We start from the raw sequence: 15,242 nt of genomic DNA, 5'->3' as shown, positions 1-15,242 counted from the left end.
TTGTTTGATTGGTTATTAACGAGACTCAGCGAAATAGCCAATAGAAAAGCTGAATTTCCATACCTCATTTGCATAGTTCTGCCCATAGATGACAACCTTGCTGTTTATCTTCCAATTAACTAAGACACGCTCTGCATCCCTCATTAGCATAAAGGCCCTATAAGTAGCAGAAATCCGCTTCCTATTTTCCATTTATCTTTTGTGTTTTCAGGTTTTAAAATGCCTGAGCCAGCCAAGTCCGCTCCTGCCCCGAAGAAGGGCTCCAAGAAGGCGGTGACCAAGGCCCAGAAGAAAGATGGGAAGAAGCGCAAGCGCAGCCGCAAGGAGAGCTACTCTGTGTATGTGTACAAGGTGCTGAAGCAGGTCCACCCGGACACTGGCATCTCGTCCAAGGCCATGGGCATCATGAACTCCTTCGTCAACGACATCTTCGAGCGTATTGCGGGCGAGGCATCACGCCTGGCGCATTACAACAAGCGCTCGACCATCACCTCCAGGGAGATCCAGACGGCCGTGCGCCTGCTGTTGCCCGGGGAGTTGGCCAAACACGCCGTGTCCGAGGGTACCAAGGCTGTCACCAAGTACACCAGCTCCAAGTAAATTTGCCAAGTAAGCGTCTTTACACCTAACCCCAAAGGCTCTTTTAAGAGCCACCCACGTGTGCACAGAGAGAGCTGTAATCTATGTACGTTAGACTTGCATTAATGGGCCTAAGGACTGACGGAACTAGTACGTTAATCTGAATGAGAAATTATAAAAACACTGAAAAGGAGGCTGGTGTATTGAAATATCAGTTTAAAAGGCTTGCAATTCGACAAGTCTCCATCACGGCTGAACTGAGGGCTAGTAACGGAAGGCGGGGAAACTAGGCGGGCTGAGGAAAAGGGTCGCAATTGTATTTAGCATGCATTGTGAAGCACACAAAATTCCCAAACCAGGCAGTCGCTGGGCGGGACGGGTTGGGGGAGGGGAAGAGCGCACCTCGTAGTAACGTATCCATTTTCTAAAAAAGGTGAGTAGACTAAAGGCATAAAATCTGTGCTACAAAGGAAACAAACCCTGTGTTCCTCAGTGCTAAGTTTTCTTTGACACCTGCGAAAAACAAGAGACCTGTCTGACGCTCGCTAGTCAGGCCTCCATTGGAACAGTTCCACAATCACTGGCTGCCTAACCTGGAAGGTATGCTAAAAAATGATGTGCAGCCCCGGCCTAAATAACGTACAAGTGTAAATATAGGTCAATGGCATATGCTTTTCACACCAGCTCCTCAAACTATGTTTCCAAGTCCCTTAACAGCTGTCATAGGATTTTTTTTTTCTATACCTCTAGTGAGCCTGCCCCATGCTTGAGGATCCCAATCAGACCAACCTCTCCTCACTGCCTGTTTACCCAAAATAGGTTCAAACATGGGTTTGAAAATTAGGTTCAAACATAAGTTCAGAAAACCCAGGCTGCCTACAAGATTTTTATTTCGTTGTCTTCCTGTTTTTCTCACATATAAATTCTGGTTTGTCTGTTGGATGAAGTAATTCTTGCTTGATTTCTCTTCAGTACAAGAGCAGGCTGGCTAATCATTAACACTTGACAGTTTATTTCTGAAAAGTCCACCGAGACATTGTTTACCTGAGTCTTACCTTAGGAATCAATAGAAATGTGACCTGAATATATACCTCGTTTAGCCCTGGGCACTTTTGAGTTTCCTGTTTCTCTTCCCTTGGCTGCATGCTGAAATTTATTTTTGCCCAGTTTTCTTCTTGATTTGGTGCTTAGATTGGATACACATTAGTGGTTTTATGATTAGATCATTAGGTGATTGGCGCAGTGGTAAAGAATTCAATCCACCTGCCTGTGGAGGAGATGCAACCATCCCTGGATCAAGAAGATCCCCTGGATCTTGTAGATCTTCTTGGAGTAGGAAATGGCAACCCAACTCCAGTATTCTTGCCTGGAAAATTGACTGAAGGACTGAGCCGGAGCAACTGATCGCCCACACACAGTAAGAGATTTTGTTCCTGTTGAGTCGCCAAGTTGTGTCCAACTCTTCGTGACCTCATGAGCTGTAGACTGCCAGGGTCCTTTCTCCATGGGATTTCCAGGCAAGAATACTAGAGTGGGTTGCCATTTGCTTCTCCAAGGAATCTTCCGGACCCAGATATTGAACCTGAGGCTCTTGCCAAGTCTCTTGCATTATAGGTGGATTCTTCACCCCTGAGTCACCTAATTGGTGGCAAAGGACAGGTCGAATTTGGTTCATTTCTTAATCTTTTGGGGGTTGTTTGAGGATTCTTATATTCTCTGGCAATTGAGAACACAGGATCAGGAAGCTGGTGTTTATCTTTCTAGCCTTGATGGGATCCACTGTATTTAGTGTTTTGTGTCTATATACTGTGTGTTCTTTTAACTAGAAATCAGAGTTTCTTTCAAAACTGTTTCTGTGATTACTCAATACGAGTCCAAATAATTGTTACTATCAGCAAAAGCAATATTCCTGCTTCAAAAATAATGTAAATATAAAATAGCCACCTAAAACTTTTTACCTTAATAAAGTTGTAGACCGAACAGTAAACTGAAGGAAAAAAACAAGGAAATAGAATCTTCATGGAATTGGCCTGTCTTGGTATCCTGAAGCCTCAAAAGTTTATGATTCAGTAATTAAAAAAAAATAAAATAATAATAATAAATTGTCTCTTCTTTAAGTAAAGTTAGAGAGGAGAGAGAAGAAAATAGGCCATTATAAATAGAGCTATTGAATCACTTTAAAAAAAAGAGAGAGCACTTCCAATACCTGTATTAAAACAAAAATTTAATAGTTTACAATCCTTAAAGAGTTCATTGTGAGGGATATGGCACTGGAAACTAGAATTTCCCACCAACCTTTGAAGGATATGAGAGACTTTACTCATATTCTCAGCGATGGTGTTCCCCAAGGCATCTCTAATCATAATCACATTTGTTTGTTTAACCGATTAACATACTTAAATCTCTGTGCTGTTTTTAAATTAAATATCTTTAATTTTTGTTACATTTCACAATTAGCTCCTCTAAAAATTGTATGGTGATTGAGAATCTTAAAGCTTTATGAATACAAATAATTTTTAAGAAATTATCTACTTCAGCAGGAAATTTTAAAAATTATAATGTAAACTCAAATTTTAAATAGCTTAAATAAAGGCTAAATACATCAATTTAAAATAAGAGGAAAATCAAATTCTCCTGATTCTTTAAATGTGGCTACGTCTTAAGTGGTTACTCAGGCAAAAAAAGACAAAGTTTCACTGCATTTAATTAGTGGTGATTGTTAACAAGTTAGGAGATAAGAAACAGAACTACTCCACTATCTTAAAACAACTTAAATATTTTAATACATGGCATGTAATTCTATAGGAAAAAATCAAATATTTCTAATATAACTTTTTGGATAAATTTACTGGCTTAAAATTTTGCTTTACAAAATGGATCTATGTCTTTTTATTTATTATTGTCATAATGTAAAAGTAATGTTACCATAATCTAGTTTACACAAGTTTAGGGATTATTTTCTTTCAAAAAAAAAGAGCTAATTTAAATTTGCTAAATTACTTCAACTCGGTTTAGTGATTAGATGAGTTAACATCTATTTATTTAAAATTCTACATTATGTTAACCATGCATTGAACTAAATTATCACAAGATAGTGATAAAGTGGATAGGTAATGTCACTTTTAAAATGGAATTAATTTTTATAAGATTACAAATCGTATTGACTCTGTGTCAACTTAAATCGTGAATTCAAAGTTTATAGATATTACAAAATTTAGGTGGTATTAAATTGAGTAAATGAATGCCTAATCTTTGGATACCTGAGCAATTTCTAAATTGGAGAGTACGAAATACACATCACTAAAAACAAGTAGAACTGTGCAAGCCTTTTATTTTTACACAGTTGAGAATGATCATAGATTAATAGGTTAGAGAGCATATAGATGCCTTCGGAGAATGGGAATAGGTATGGTTGTTTTTGGCACTTTAAATTTGTAAAGGGTGTAAGTAAAGGATACATGTGAGCCCAGAGAACAAGGAAGGTTTTGGATGGCCTCCCAGTTTCTTTATGCCTGTGAGGGAATACAATTGCCTGCTTCCTAAAAGGGCTGTTGTTAATACAAACAGCTCTGACTCTAACCAAGTACTATAGCTACAGAGAAACACAAATCTATGCACAGACAATGGCTGTGTTTGGTCTGTTCATTTAATGGGAAGTTGTTATTGTTCATTAACGTGACATGTGTGTGTAAGTCACTCAGTTGTGTCTGACTTCTTGCGACCCCATGACTCCTCTGTCCATGGAATTCCCCAGGCAAAAATACTGGAATGGGTTGCCATTCCCCTCTCCAGGGTATCATCCTTATCCAGGGATCAAACCTGGGTCTCCTGCATTGCAGGCAGATTTTTACCATCTGAACCACTGGGGAAGCATGCATTAACGTAGTAAATTCAATTTAATATGTGCTGTCTTATTTATGCTAATAAAGTAAATGCACTTTAAAGCTGCTGTTAAAAATTTTGAATTTATAATTATATTTATCAACCATCCCCTCAAAATTGACTATCCAAATCTCTCATACTGTTGGTAAAACCACCCACAGACTTTATAGTCATGTAGCCAAAAATAACTCCAACAGCAAGCACAAACTAGTTCAGATTTTACAAAAATGTTGATTAGCTCAAAGGTGTAACAAGTGATTGAATCTTGCCTTATCTCCAATTAGTATAACTTTAAAAACCATAAAGGTGGGACAGTGCACATTAACAAGCCAATTTCATGTTATTGTTTCAAAATATATGGATTTTTTTTTTTTTACAACCTGGGAATATCTGTAATCCTTTTAAATAATAAAAAATGAGATCATAGATTGATATGTTCTAATAAGAATATTTTATCTATATGACCCACTAACTGCTAAGGAGATAATACAAATTTAAAGTATAATTACCCAAAAGATTTAATTTTTACTATAAAAATAAAAATTTTATTTTTACTATACCAAAATTTTACTTCTAACCATAATAATAATGATAATATGATTTACATCTGAGTAGTCTCAAACTCTTATCATTTGAAATTGTACTGAAAAATCCATGTGACTTGTCTTTTCTTCACTTGACATGTTTCAATTATCAGATGTTTCCTGAAACTAATGTTAGCTACACTTATCATATATAAAATAAATGCAATCTACACAAAGACTTCAACAGACACACCTCTACCTAATATAAAATTAAAAGTTGTATTAAAAGAGACATTTAAAAAAAATGTCAACTTTTAACAATGCTATGCTGTGCTTAGTCATGTCTGACTCTTTGCAACCCCATGGACTATAGCCCACCAGTCTCCTCTGTTCATGGCGATTCTCCAGGCAAGAATACTGGAGTGGGTTGCCATGCCCTCCTCCAGGGGATATTCCCAACCCAGGTATCCCGAGTTGCAGGCGGATTCTTTTTACCACCTGAGCCACCACGGAAGCCCTTAATAATGCTAGAAAAGGCCATTTCCAGTATTTTAAACTATGAGTGTTTTTAAGCTTCAGGACAAATGGATTATTTTTTTCACATAGTAAACACATTTAGAATTTTACCACTTGGATATACACTCTCATTGGAAAGTGAATCTGGAGGCTTACTAAAAGATTTTCAGAATTTTGGAGGTAGGAAGTCTTCCTCTTAAGATTCTACAGATCCAGATGAGATCTAGAATAGATCGCTTTTTCCTTCTTCTTCCTTTTGTGTTACTCTTTGACCTTTTCTCCGTTATCGGTTTTTCCAATGATTAGATTTCAGATTTGTTCTTCCCATGTATAAGAAGACTCTCTGTGTTTGGCTTTCCCGGGTGCTGCAGTGCCTGCTAATGTGGGAGTCACATGAGACATGGGTTTGAGTCATGGGTTGGGAAGATCTCTTGAAGGAGGAAATGGTAACTCACTCCAGTATTCCTGCCTGGAAAATTCCATGGACTGAGGAGCCTGGCCAGCTACAGTACATGGGATCATTACTGAGAGAATAAGGACTCACAAGTATTTGAAAATAATTTAAAACCCTTAGAACATAGTCCTCTGTACCTTGACTAAAAGTTCTTGAACAAAAGACTGTGTACTCCATAATCTATTTCTGAGTATGGCTCAAATAGTTAAAACTGCAATTAGAAAAAATGACACTTATTTAACTTAATTCCATGAAAATGATCTTTGAGAACTGTTCTTCTATTTTCAGTTCAGTTCAGTTCAGTCGCTCGGTCATGTCCAACTCTCTGTGACCCCATGGACTGCAGCACACCAGGCCTCCCGGTCCATCACCAACTCCCAGAGCTTACTCAAACTCATGTCCATTGAGTCAGTGATGCCACCCAACCATCTCATCCTCTGTAATCCCCTTCTCCTCCTGCCTTCAATCTTGCCCAGAATCAGGGTCTTTTCAAATGAGTCAGTTCTTTGCATCAGGTGGCCAAAGTACTGGAGTTTCAGCTTCAGCATCAGTCCTTCCAATGAATATTTAGGACTGCTTCCCTTTAGGATGGACTGATTGGATCTCCTTGTAGTCCAAGGGACTCTCAAGAGTCTTCTCCAACACCACAATTCAAAAGCATCAATACTTGGTGCTCAGCTTTCTTTATAGTCCGACTCTTACATCCATACGTGACTACTGGAAAAACCATAGCTTTGACTAGATGGACCTTTGTTGGCAAATGTCTCTGCTTTTAATAAGCTGTCTAGGTTGGTCACACCCCACTCCAGTACTTTGCCTGGAAAATCCCATGGATGGAGGAGCCTGGTAGGCTGCAGTCCATGGGGTCTCTAAGAGTCGGACACGACTGAGCGACTTCACTTTTACTTTTCACTTTCATGCATTGGAGAAGGAAATGGCAAGTCACTCCAGTGTTCTTGCCTGGAGAATCCCAGGGATGGAGGAGCCTGGTGGCTGCAGTCTATGGGGTCACACAGAGTCAGACACGACTGAAGTAACTTAGGAGCAGCAGTTAGCAGCTAGGTTGGTCATAACTTTTCTTCCAAAGAGCAAATGTCTTTCAATTTCATGGCTGCAGTCACCATCTGTGGTGATTTTGGAGCCTAAAAAATAAAGTCTGTCACTGTTTCCATTGTTTCCCCATCTATTTGCCATAAAGTGATGGGAATGGATGCCATGATCTTAGTTTTCTGAATGTTGAGCTTTAAGTCTACTTTTTCACTCGCGTCTTTCACTTGCATCAAGAGGCTCTTTAGTTCTTCTTCACTTTCTGCCATAAGGGTAGTATCATCTGCATATCTGAGGTTATTGATATTTCTCCCGGCAATCTTGATTCCAGCTTGTGCTTCTTCCAGCCCAGTGTTTCTCATGATGTACTCTGCATAAAAGTTAAATAAGCAAGGTGACAATATACAACCGTGACGTACGCCTTTTCCTATCTGGAACAAGTCTGTTGTTCCATGCCCAGTTGTAACTGTTGCTTCTTGAACTGCATACAGATTTCTCAAGAGGCAGGTCAGGTGGTCTGGTATTCCCATCTCTTTCAGAATTTTCCACAGTTTATTGTGATCCACAGAGTCAAAGGCTTTGGCATAGTCAATAAAGCAGAAGTAGATGTTTTTCTGGAACTCTCTTGCTTTTTCGATGATCCAGAAATGTTGGGAATTTGATCTCTGGTTCCTCTGCCTTTTCTAAATCCAACTTGAATATCTGGAAGTTCATGGTTCATGTACTGTTGAAGCCTGGCTTGGATAATTTTGAGCATTACTTTGCTAGCCTGTGAGATGAGTGCAATTGTGCAGTAGTTTGAGCATTCTTTGGTATCGCCTTTCTTTGGGATTGGAATGAAAACTGACCTTTCCCAGTCCTGTGGCCCCTGCTAGTTTTCCAAATTTGCTGGCATATTGAAGGCAGCACTTTCACAGCATCATCTTTTAGAATTTGAAATAGCTCAACTGGAATTCCATTACCTCCACTAGTTTTGTTCGAAATAGCTCAACTGGAATTACATCACCTCCACTAGCTTTGTTCGAAGAGATCTCTAGTCTTTCCCATTCTATTGTTTTCTTCTATTTCTATTTCTTCTATTTAAGACATATCAATTAAGTACTTGAAGATAAAAGAGATTTCAAATATTTCTTGTTGTATATGTGATTGCGCTCATGAACTTTTTGTTCTCCTCCTCTGTTTGATATGCAGATGACAAAATGTTCCAAAGAGGAGACTAAAACCCACTACAGCTTTATAAGTCTTGATCAAAGTGGGGAAGTTGAGAGACTTGGATGCTGGAAATGGTGAAGATATAGCCTACTTAAAATGAAAATACTGATTGAGAGTTGGTGGAATATATTACACAGAGGCAGCCTATCACATTATGCTTCACAGCCAATCTTGAGAATTTATAGAGAATCATCATTATTATTATTTTTAAATCCTCTTTGGTCTATGTAAGGACAGATTGTCCAGAGTGAACTCTTTCCTACTGAAAATAATGTACAAACATGATATCCTGTTCATGAACATTCTGCAGGCATTTTCTCTCTTCTTTCTATTATATAGACATCTTTCTTGACCTTTTTGGATGAAATAATCTATTGCTTGACATACCTTATACACAAGTAAACAGTGTGCTAATAATTAATAGAACAACTTTGAGTTACTGTTTGACAGACCTACTATTCTGAGCCTGTGTGGTGATAATAATTACCTACTTATGAAGATAGGGTGAGGATTAAATGAAATGACAAATTAAAATATTTGTCCTAGAAATGATATGATGCCAGTAAAGTGACAGCACAATATTGCTCCCTGATGACTAAAGTGTAGCCCCTGGAGACAGAACCTCCAAATTTAACTCCCAGCTTGCCAATTATTAGCTCTGAGACTGATGCAAGCCATTAATCTCTCTGTGCTGCTTCTCTATCTTGAGGATGATAGTAATAGCACGTACCTTCTAGATATTTGTGACGATCAAAGACCTTTAATGAAAAAAAACTAAACACCTTTAATGCATAGAACACACTTTGAAGAGTGCCTGGCCCATAGTAGGTACTCACTTTTTGTGTGATGTTTGACAAGTTTCACTTATATCCTTCTTTACATCCTAAAGGGAACTAAGGCAGCTTATGACTGAAGACCTTGATAGGAATTTCAAAAGCAATATGAAAAGATTGCCAGTGGATTCCACTGAATTTACATTGGCCCAACAAGTTGAATGAACATGCATTTTCTTTCTCCATTTATACTTGATTAGATCCCTAAGCATATACCTAAGGACATAAAGAATGATAGCTATCATTTGTCTTGAAACCTCCAGATTTGTAAAGATGTATAGATTCAGTACTTTGCAGTCCAACAGACCTAAATTCAAAAGCATTAAAAATGAGTTAGCTTTTCCAAACTTTCACCTTGTGCAATCCTGGATGACTAAGCATAAAAATAAATTGGGTCAAATACACAGTTGCCTGTGAACTTGTCAGCCAATCTAGACTGATTAAACTTTTTGGACTCTGAAAATCAGCTTGATGTATTCTCAGGTACTATGCTATGCTATGCTAAGTCACTTCAGTCGTGTCCGACTCTGTGCAACCCCATAGACGGCAGCCCACCAGGCTCCCCCGTCCCTGGGATTCTCCAGGCAAGAACACTGGAGTGGGTTGCCATTTCCTTCTCCAATGCATGAAAGTGAAAAGTGAAAGTGAAGTCGCTCAGTCGTGTCCGACTCTTAGCGACCCCATGGACTGCAGCCTACTGTAAATTAGGAAAAAGAAAGTAAATTTGGAGAATCAGCAACTTTCTTATTGTCCCACCTCAGTTCTGAGAGAGGAAAATGAGGCTTTGATTTGCTTATTTAAAGAGTCACATAACCTTATCATCTAATAAGCAATTTGTATTGTAATTAATAGAAAGAGCTAGTTTTGTCTTTCTATGGGTATTCATGGTGTTAGATGTCCCAGCTGCAGGCTCAGAGAGATGAAGGAACAAATATGCTGAGGCTTGTCTCATTCTGTGAGGAAACTGACATAGATAGAGGAGGAGATACTGGGGTAAAACCTTGATCTTATCACTTTCAGCCCAAGTTCTCGAACAGTAAAAGAATTGGCTTCAAAAGCAATAAAGATAAAACCTTATTCTCATTTTCTTTTTTCTCTCCTCTACTCCTCTTCTTCTTTTTCTTTATTTTCTTTTCACTTTTTCCCCTAATATAATTGATCTTATCTCAGTTGTAGGACAAGATATAAAAACATCAAAGATTTAAATGTGCCCTTTTTATTGCTGGATGTGCATGAACAGTTCAGATGATAAATGTTACTCACTAGATTTTTAAACACATGCATTTTGGCTTTAGTGCACTGAAATACATATATTTTTTAAAATTGAAAGAAACAAATACAATTACATATTTAAGAATTCTACAGAGATGATGCAAGTTCTGAGATCTTGAAAGGAAGAATGCCTGCTAACCTCCAAGGTGGGTCAAGGATACCAGCGAGCATCATGGTGAAAGTTTTTTGGAGGTTCTGGAAAGTGCTCAGCATCCTTGACTCTAAACATCCGAGACTGAGCCTGATTCCATCAATTCTAGATATAAATAGTGTGAGTGGATTGAATTTTTTTTTTCTGCATATATATTTTTATAAGATATTTTTAGATCAGTTTTGGTTTACAACAAAATTGAGAGGGAGGTACAGAGATTTCTAAAATATCCCCTACCTCCCCCACCACACACACACACACACACACACACACGTAGCCTTGCCCATTATCAACATCACTCATCAGAATGGTATATATATACATTTTAACCAACCAAGGATGAGCTTATATTGACACAACAGCATGATCACCCACAGTCTGTAGTTGACCTTAGGATTCATTCTTGATGTTGTACGTTCTATGGGTTTGGTCAAATGTCTAATGACATACCTACATTTACTGACATGAAACACAATTTGATGGGCTCTTCCCCCTGCCCTCTGTCTGTGGTCTCTTTCTCTCATGTTCTATACTGTAGTCAGATTTGCACGTGCTTTGCTTTTCTTGGTTTTTAGCCTCCCACATATGCTAGAACTCCCTCTTTGATATTTCTACCACAGAAGGAATGTAGACAGAGTTGCACTGTAGACAGAGTTGAATGTAGACAGGATGGTCTAAGGAAGGGTTCCTTCCCTTTCTCCTTTGGCCCTATGGACCATCCTCTGGTTCTTGTTCATTTAGAGGCTAAGGAGCCATCTTCAGTGATGATCTCTTGGAAAAAGACAGTCACTGTCCTCTTGGAGCTTACATCTCAGCTAGGGAAGATAGGCAACAAGCAATAGTTACAATAAGTAATTATATAGAATATGAGAAAGGAATTAGTGCTATTGAATGGGAAAATGTAAAACAGGGGAATCAAGAGGATCGGTAGATATAATTTGTACATTAGCACTCATTAAAATGTTCAATATAACAAGAGTAGCTAATACTAGTGTAGCACTTAGTATGAGCCAGCTACTAGTCTAAGTGCTTTCCTCTGTTAACTCAGTTTATTTTCAAACAATAAAATATTAGTTGCAAAGTGCTTACCCAGCTCTTGGAGGAAGACCCAGGAATGAGAAAAAGAAGAGAAATCAAAGTCCTATACAATCTACTTTTGAAGTGTCTTGAGTACTTGTCTCTTCTTCTAGCACCCGAGGAGGAGTTGGAAAATGCACTTTGTAACAACCCAAGAAAGAGACTAAGCATTTGGGTATATTTCCATTAGATGCTTGATTTGGCTTATTGAAAAGTGGGGAATGACTTCATCTGCCAGCAGCCCAGAGGGATGAGCATCTGAGAGAAGGGAGGCTTCTGGGAACTGTTAAAACTGCTTAATGTGGGAATAACAAGCTGGAACTCATCAACCTGTCATCATGCAAGCACTTTCCTCATCCTCATAAGCGGTTCCACAAGGCTCACCACAAAGCACCTCACCCTAGAAAATCCCCACCGCCTGGCCTTTGTCACTATGTCTCCTTTGTGAAAAGCCCTAACAGTCTTTCCTCACCTGTTAAATGAGTACCCGCCCTTCAAGACTGAACTCAAACCTGACTTACTGGACACTAACTAGATCATGCTCATCTTTTATTTACAAGTGCACACAGACTTAAGCATTGGAGGGTTTGGGTTTACTGTAGAGGATGGCACACCATTTAACAGCTGTCCCACCTGGGAAACTCAATCTCTCCGAGCCTTAATTTCCTCAACTATAAACCACAGAGTACCATTATAGGTACCTCAGAAGCTTGTGCAAGAATAAATCCATTGGTACCTATAAAGTGGTTAGAGCACTGCCCAGCACAGAACAAACACCCAAAGAACATTAGCCATTGTGATTATTGTTGTTCTGAGTCAGTATCAGATATTTGATGAATTATAGAGGTGAATTAATCAATCTATCTTTTTTTTTTTTTTTTACAGGAGGAGCAAATGGGCTTTAGAAAAGTATTTTCCCACTACTGGTCACTGCTGGACTTTATTATATCTCAAAAATAAGTCAATGAAAATGACTGATACCAGAAGCAGATAAAAGATATTTTCAACAATCATAGAAAAATCAATGAGAACCTGGCTAAGGCATTTATTTTGAGTATAAAAATATTAAATGGTTATTTGAGAAATTTGCAAGAAGAAAAATACATAACAAAATTAAATCTTAGTATCTCTTTTCTATAAGACCTATGAATATATAAATATGAACATATATGAGATTCACCTATAAAAATATGTCATTTAAAAACCAAATTTAAGTATCATGCTATGTATGTACACATATCGAGTTTTCTAGGTAATATGCCTAGAAACACATTTTTTAATGGGTATATTATTACCTATGCAAGTAGTCCTCTGTTACTGGCTATTTAGATTGAGTTCCATTTTTATGCATTATAAATCATATAGGTCACACTTCTTTGTATGTAAATCTCTGTTTAAATATTTATTTCCTTAGAATAGACTTCTAGAAGTAGAATACTAAATCCCAAGGTAAAATCATTTTTTAATGTTCTTAATATATACATTGTCAAATTGCCTTTCAGAAGGACTATGCCAGTTTATAATCCCAGTATAATTTTAAAAGTCTTGTTTTCATAGCTGTCATTTTTACTGAGAACACTTTTAAAGCATTGTTAACCAGATAGATTAAAAAAAAATTGAACTGTAATTTCCTTTATTATGAGTAGAGGTAGTATTTTTTCCCATGCTTTTACTAGCCATGACCCCATAAAAAATAAACTGCTGTAAAATAATGGACGTGCCTGCAATCATTCCATGGGAAAGCACCATGTAAAGAATAAGTAGGTAGGATCTTAGGTTAAGATCAAGAAAAAACTATTTATCAGGTGCCTCCTCTGTCCAGGACAATGCTGGAATAATGAACCATGTTTGGCCCTGTGTAACTAAAAGTGCTTTTACCTACATTGTCTCATATAAGCCTCCTAACCAGTACATGAGAGAAGTGGGGCTATGGATTGACTTAGGCACTGCCCCTCTCCAAATTAATTTACTAAGACCCTAACCCCTTTTGTAACTATATTTGGAGACAGAGCTTTTAGGAGGTAATTTAGGTTAAAGAGGTCATAAAGATGGGTCCCTAATCCAATAGGATTCCAGGTCTCAAAAGAAGAGAAAGAGGGAGCCATCACTCTTCTGGTGCGCATGCACTAAAGACAGACTGTATAAGGACACAGCAAGAAGGCAGCTGTCTATAGGATAGGAAAAGTTGTCACCGGAACCTGACCATGCTGGCACCCTGGCCTTTTCTAGCCTCCAGAGCTGTGAAGAAATAAATTTCTATTGTTTAAGCCACCAGTCTACTTTGTTTGAGTAGCCTGAGAAGACTAAGAGTGAGATGGGAGAAGCAGAGCCTTTTGAAGATAGACTTCTTGAAATAAAGTCCCAGCTTTCCTGCTCACTAGCTCTAAGACTTTAGGCAAGTTATGTGACTTTTCTGTGACTCAGGTTCCTCATATATAAAATGAATTCCTACTTTTTTTTTTTTACTTTTTGAGGGAAAAATATTTGGGACAACGATTCTCACATATATACTGTATATATGTGTGAGCTTGTTTTTATGGTATATTTTAGATTTATAATGCAAAATATGAATCTTTTTTCTATGAATATTAAATTATGGAATCTAAGAATTTTTTAAAATTCCATTCTTTGTTATTTTTATGGCAATGATATATTCTGTCCATTCCATAACCCAACCCTAAATCACTGACATTTAATGGCACAACCTCTAAGGGATCACCAAAGTTCAGGGAAACCAAATACACGTTAAAAGAGAGTCCTCAGTAAGCTGTAATCTAAGGAGAAAAAATTTTCAAAGGGTCAGAATGTATTAGTAGGCTGTGAAATCAATCTAATGATTTACAGCTAGCATTTTTAAAAAATAAACTAGATTAAAATATATCAGAGAACCCTTAAGGTAGCATTGTTTTCAGAGTTTTTGTTTCAGATGTTTGTGTGTACGTGCACATGTGGGTGCATGGATGTGAAACAAAGAATGAAAGATTTTTCTATTTTACTTTGCAATCAGAAGTTTGCAAGTCTCACCATCTGATTTCCTCTGAAGTATTTCAGAAGAAGAAGTATTACAGTATCGTAATCATTCTTTCCCCACAGCTCTGTAGACACACCTGCCAGGCCAGTCCTTTTAGAGATCTGGGTCTGTGGTTTCCAATGAACTCTTCATATCAGGGTTCCTGCCTCACATTTTATATTAAGGGGAGGGATTGTATCTGTTTCCTTGAGTAGTAGTAGTTGTTTTTTTTTTACAGTGAAGTGTCAAGGAGATGGGGGTGGACATAGGGGTAAGGTTTCAACTAATGAAACCAGAAACAAAACTCAGTTTAGGACGCCAGCCACAAGGGGACCTGATTTTGGCCAAGCAGATATCATGCGTGAGATCCATATTATTTACTTCATGCTTGAGGGTCTGCTATCAAGCTGTAGAGACTGAGAAGTTGTTTTAGTCACAAACAATCCACATGCCTGTAGATCATGGTTTATTAGATTGTGTTTGCCCAAATAAGGTGGTACCCTGAAGTTTTTTCAACAATTCTAAAAGCATCTTTCAAGTCTGCAGTGAGACATCTAAGATATCTGTGTTACTTCCCTTATGTACATAAATAATTTTCAACTAGAATAAAGGTGTGAATAATTTATTTTTTCCACCGACTGGAAGCCAACTATTTGGAAGACCACTCAGGAAACATGAGATAAGT

At 37.9% G+C, this 15,242-nt stretch overlaps 1 protein-coding gene across 1 annotated transcript; it reads left to right on the top strand.

The window, feature by feature from the left end:
• The first annotated feature begins 117 nt into the window (after positions 1-117).
• LOC129645590 (histone H2B type 1-C/E/F/G/I) lies at positions 118-13,810 on the top strand. Its single transcript, XM_055570892.1, has 2 exons — positions 118-609; positions 12,433-13,810. Exon 1 carries the CDS (start codon positions 220-222, stop codon positions 598-600), a length of 381 nt encoding a protein of 126 aa, XP_055426867.1. The 5' UTR covers positions 118-219; the 3' UTR covers positions 601-609; positions 12,433-13,810.
• Positions 13,811-15,242: the final 1,432 nt, after the last annotated feature.

This window comes from Bubalus kerabau, chromosome 3 (genome assembly GCF_029407905.1).
Source record: "Bubalus kerabau isolate K-KA32 ecotype Philippines breed swamp buffalo chromosome 3, PCC_UOA_SB_1v2, whole genome shotgun sequence".
Classification (NCBI taxonomy): Eukaryota; Metazoa; Chordata; class Mammalia; order Artiodactyla; family Bovidae; genus Bubalus; species Bubalus kerabau.
Note: the sequence above shows the minus strand (reverse complement) of the source record. Positions and strands in the feature narration are given on the sequence as shown.

Coding starts and splice junctions, on each gene's coding strand:
- LOC129645590 (XM_055570892.1), top strand. CDS start 220: ATGCCTGAGCCAGCCAAGTCCGCTCCTGCCCCGAAGAAGGGCTCCAAG.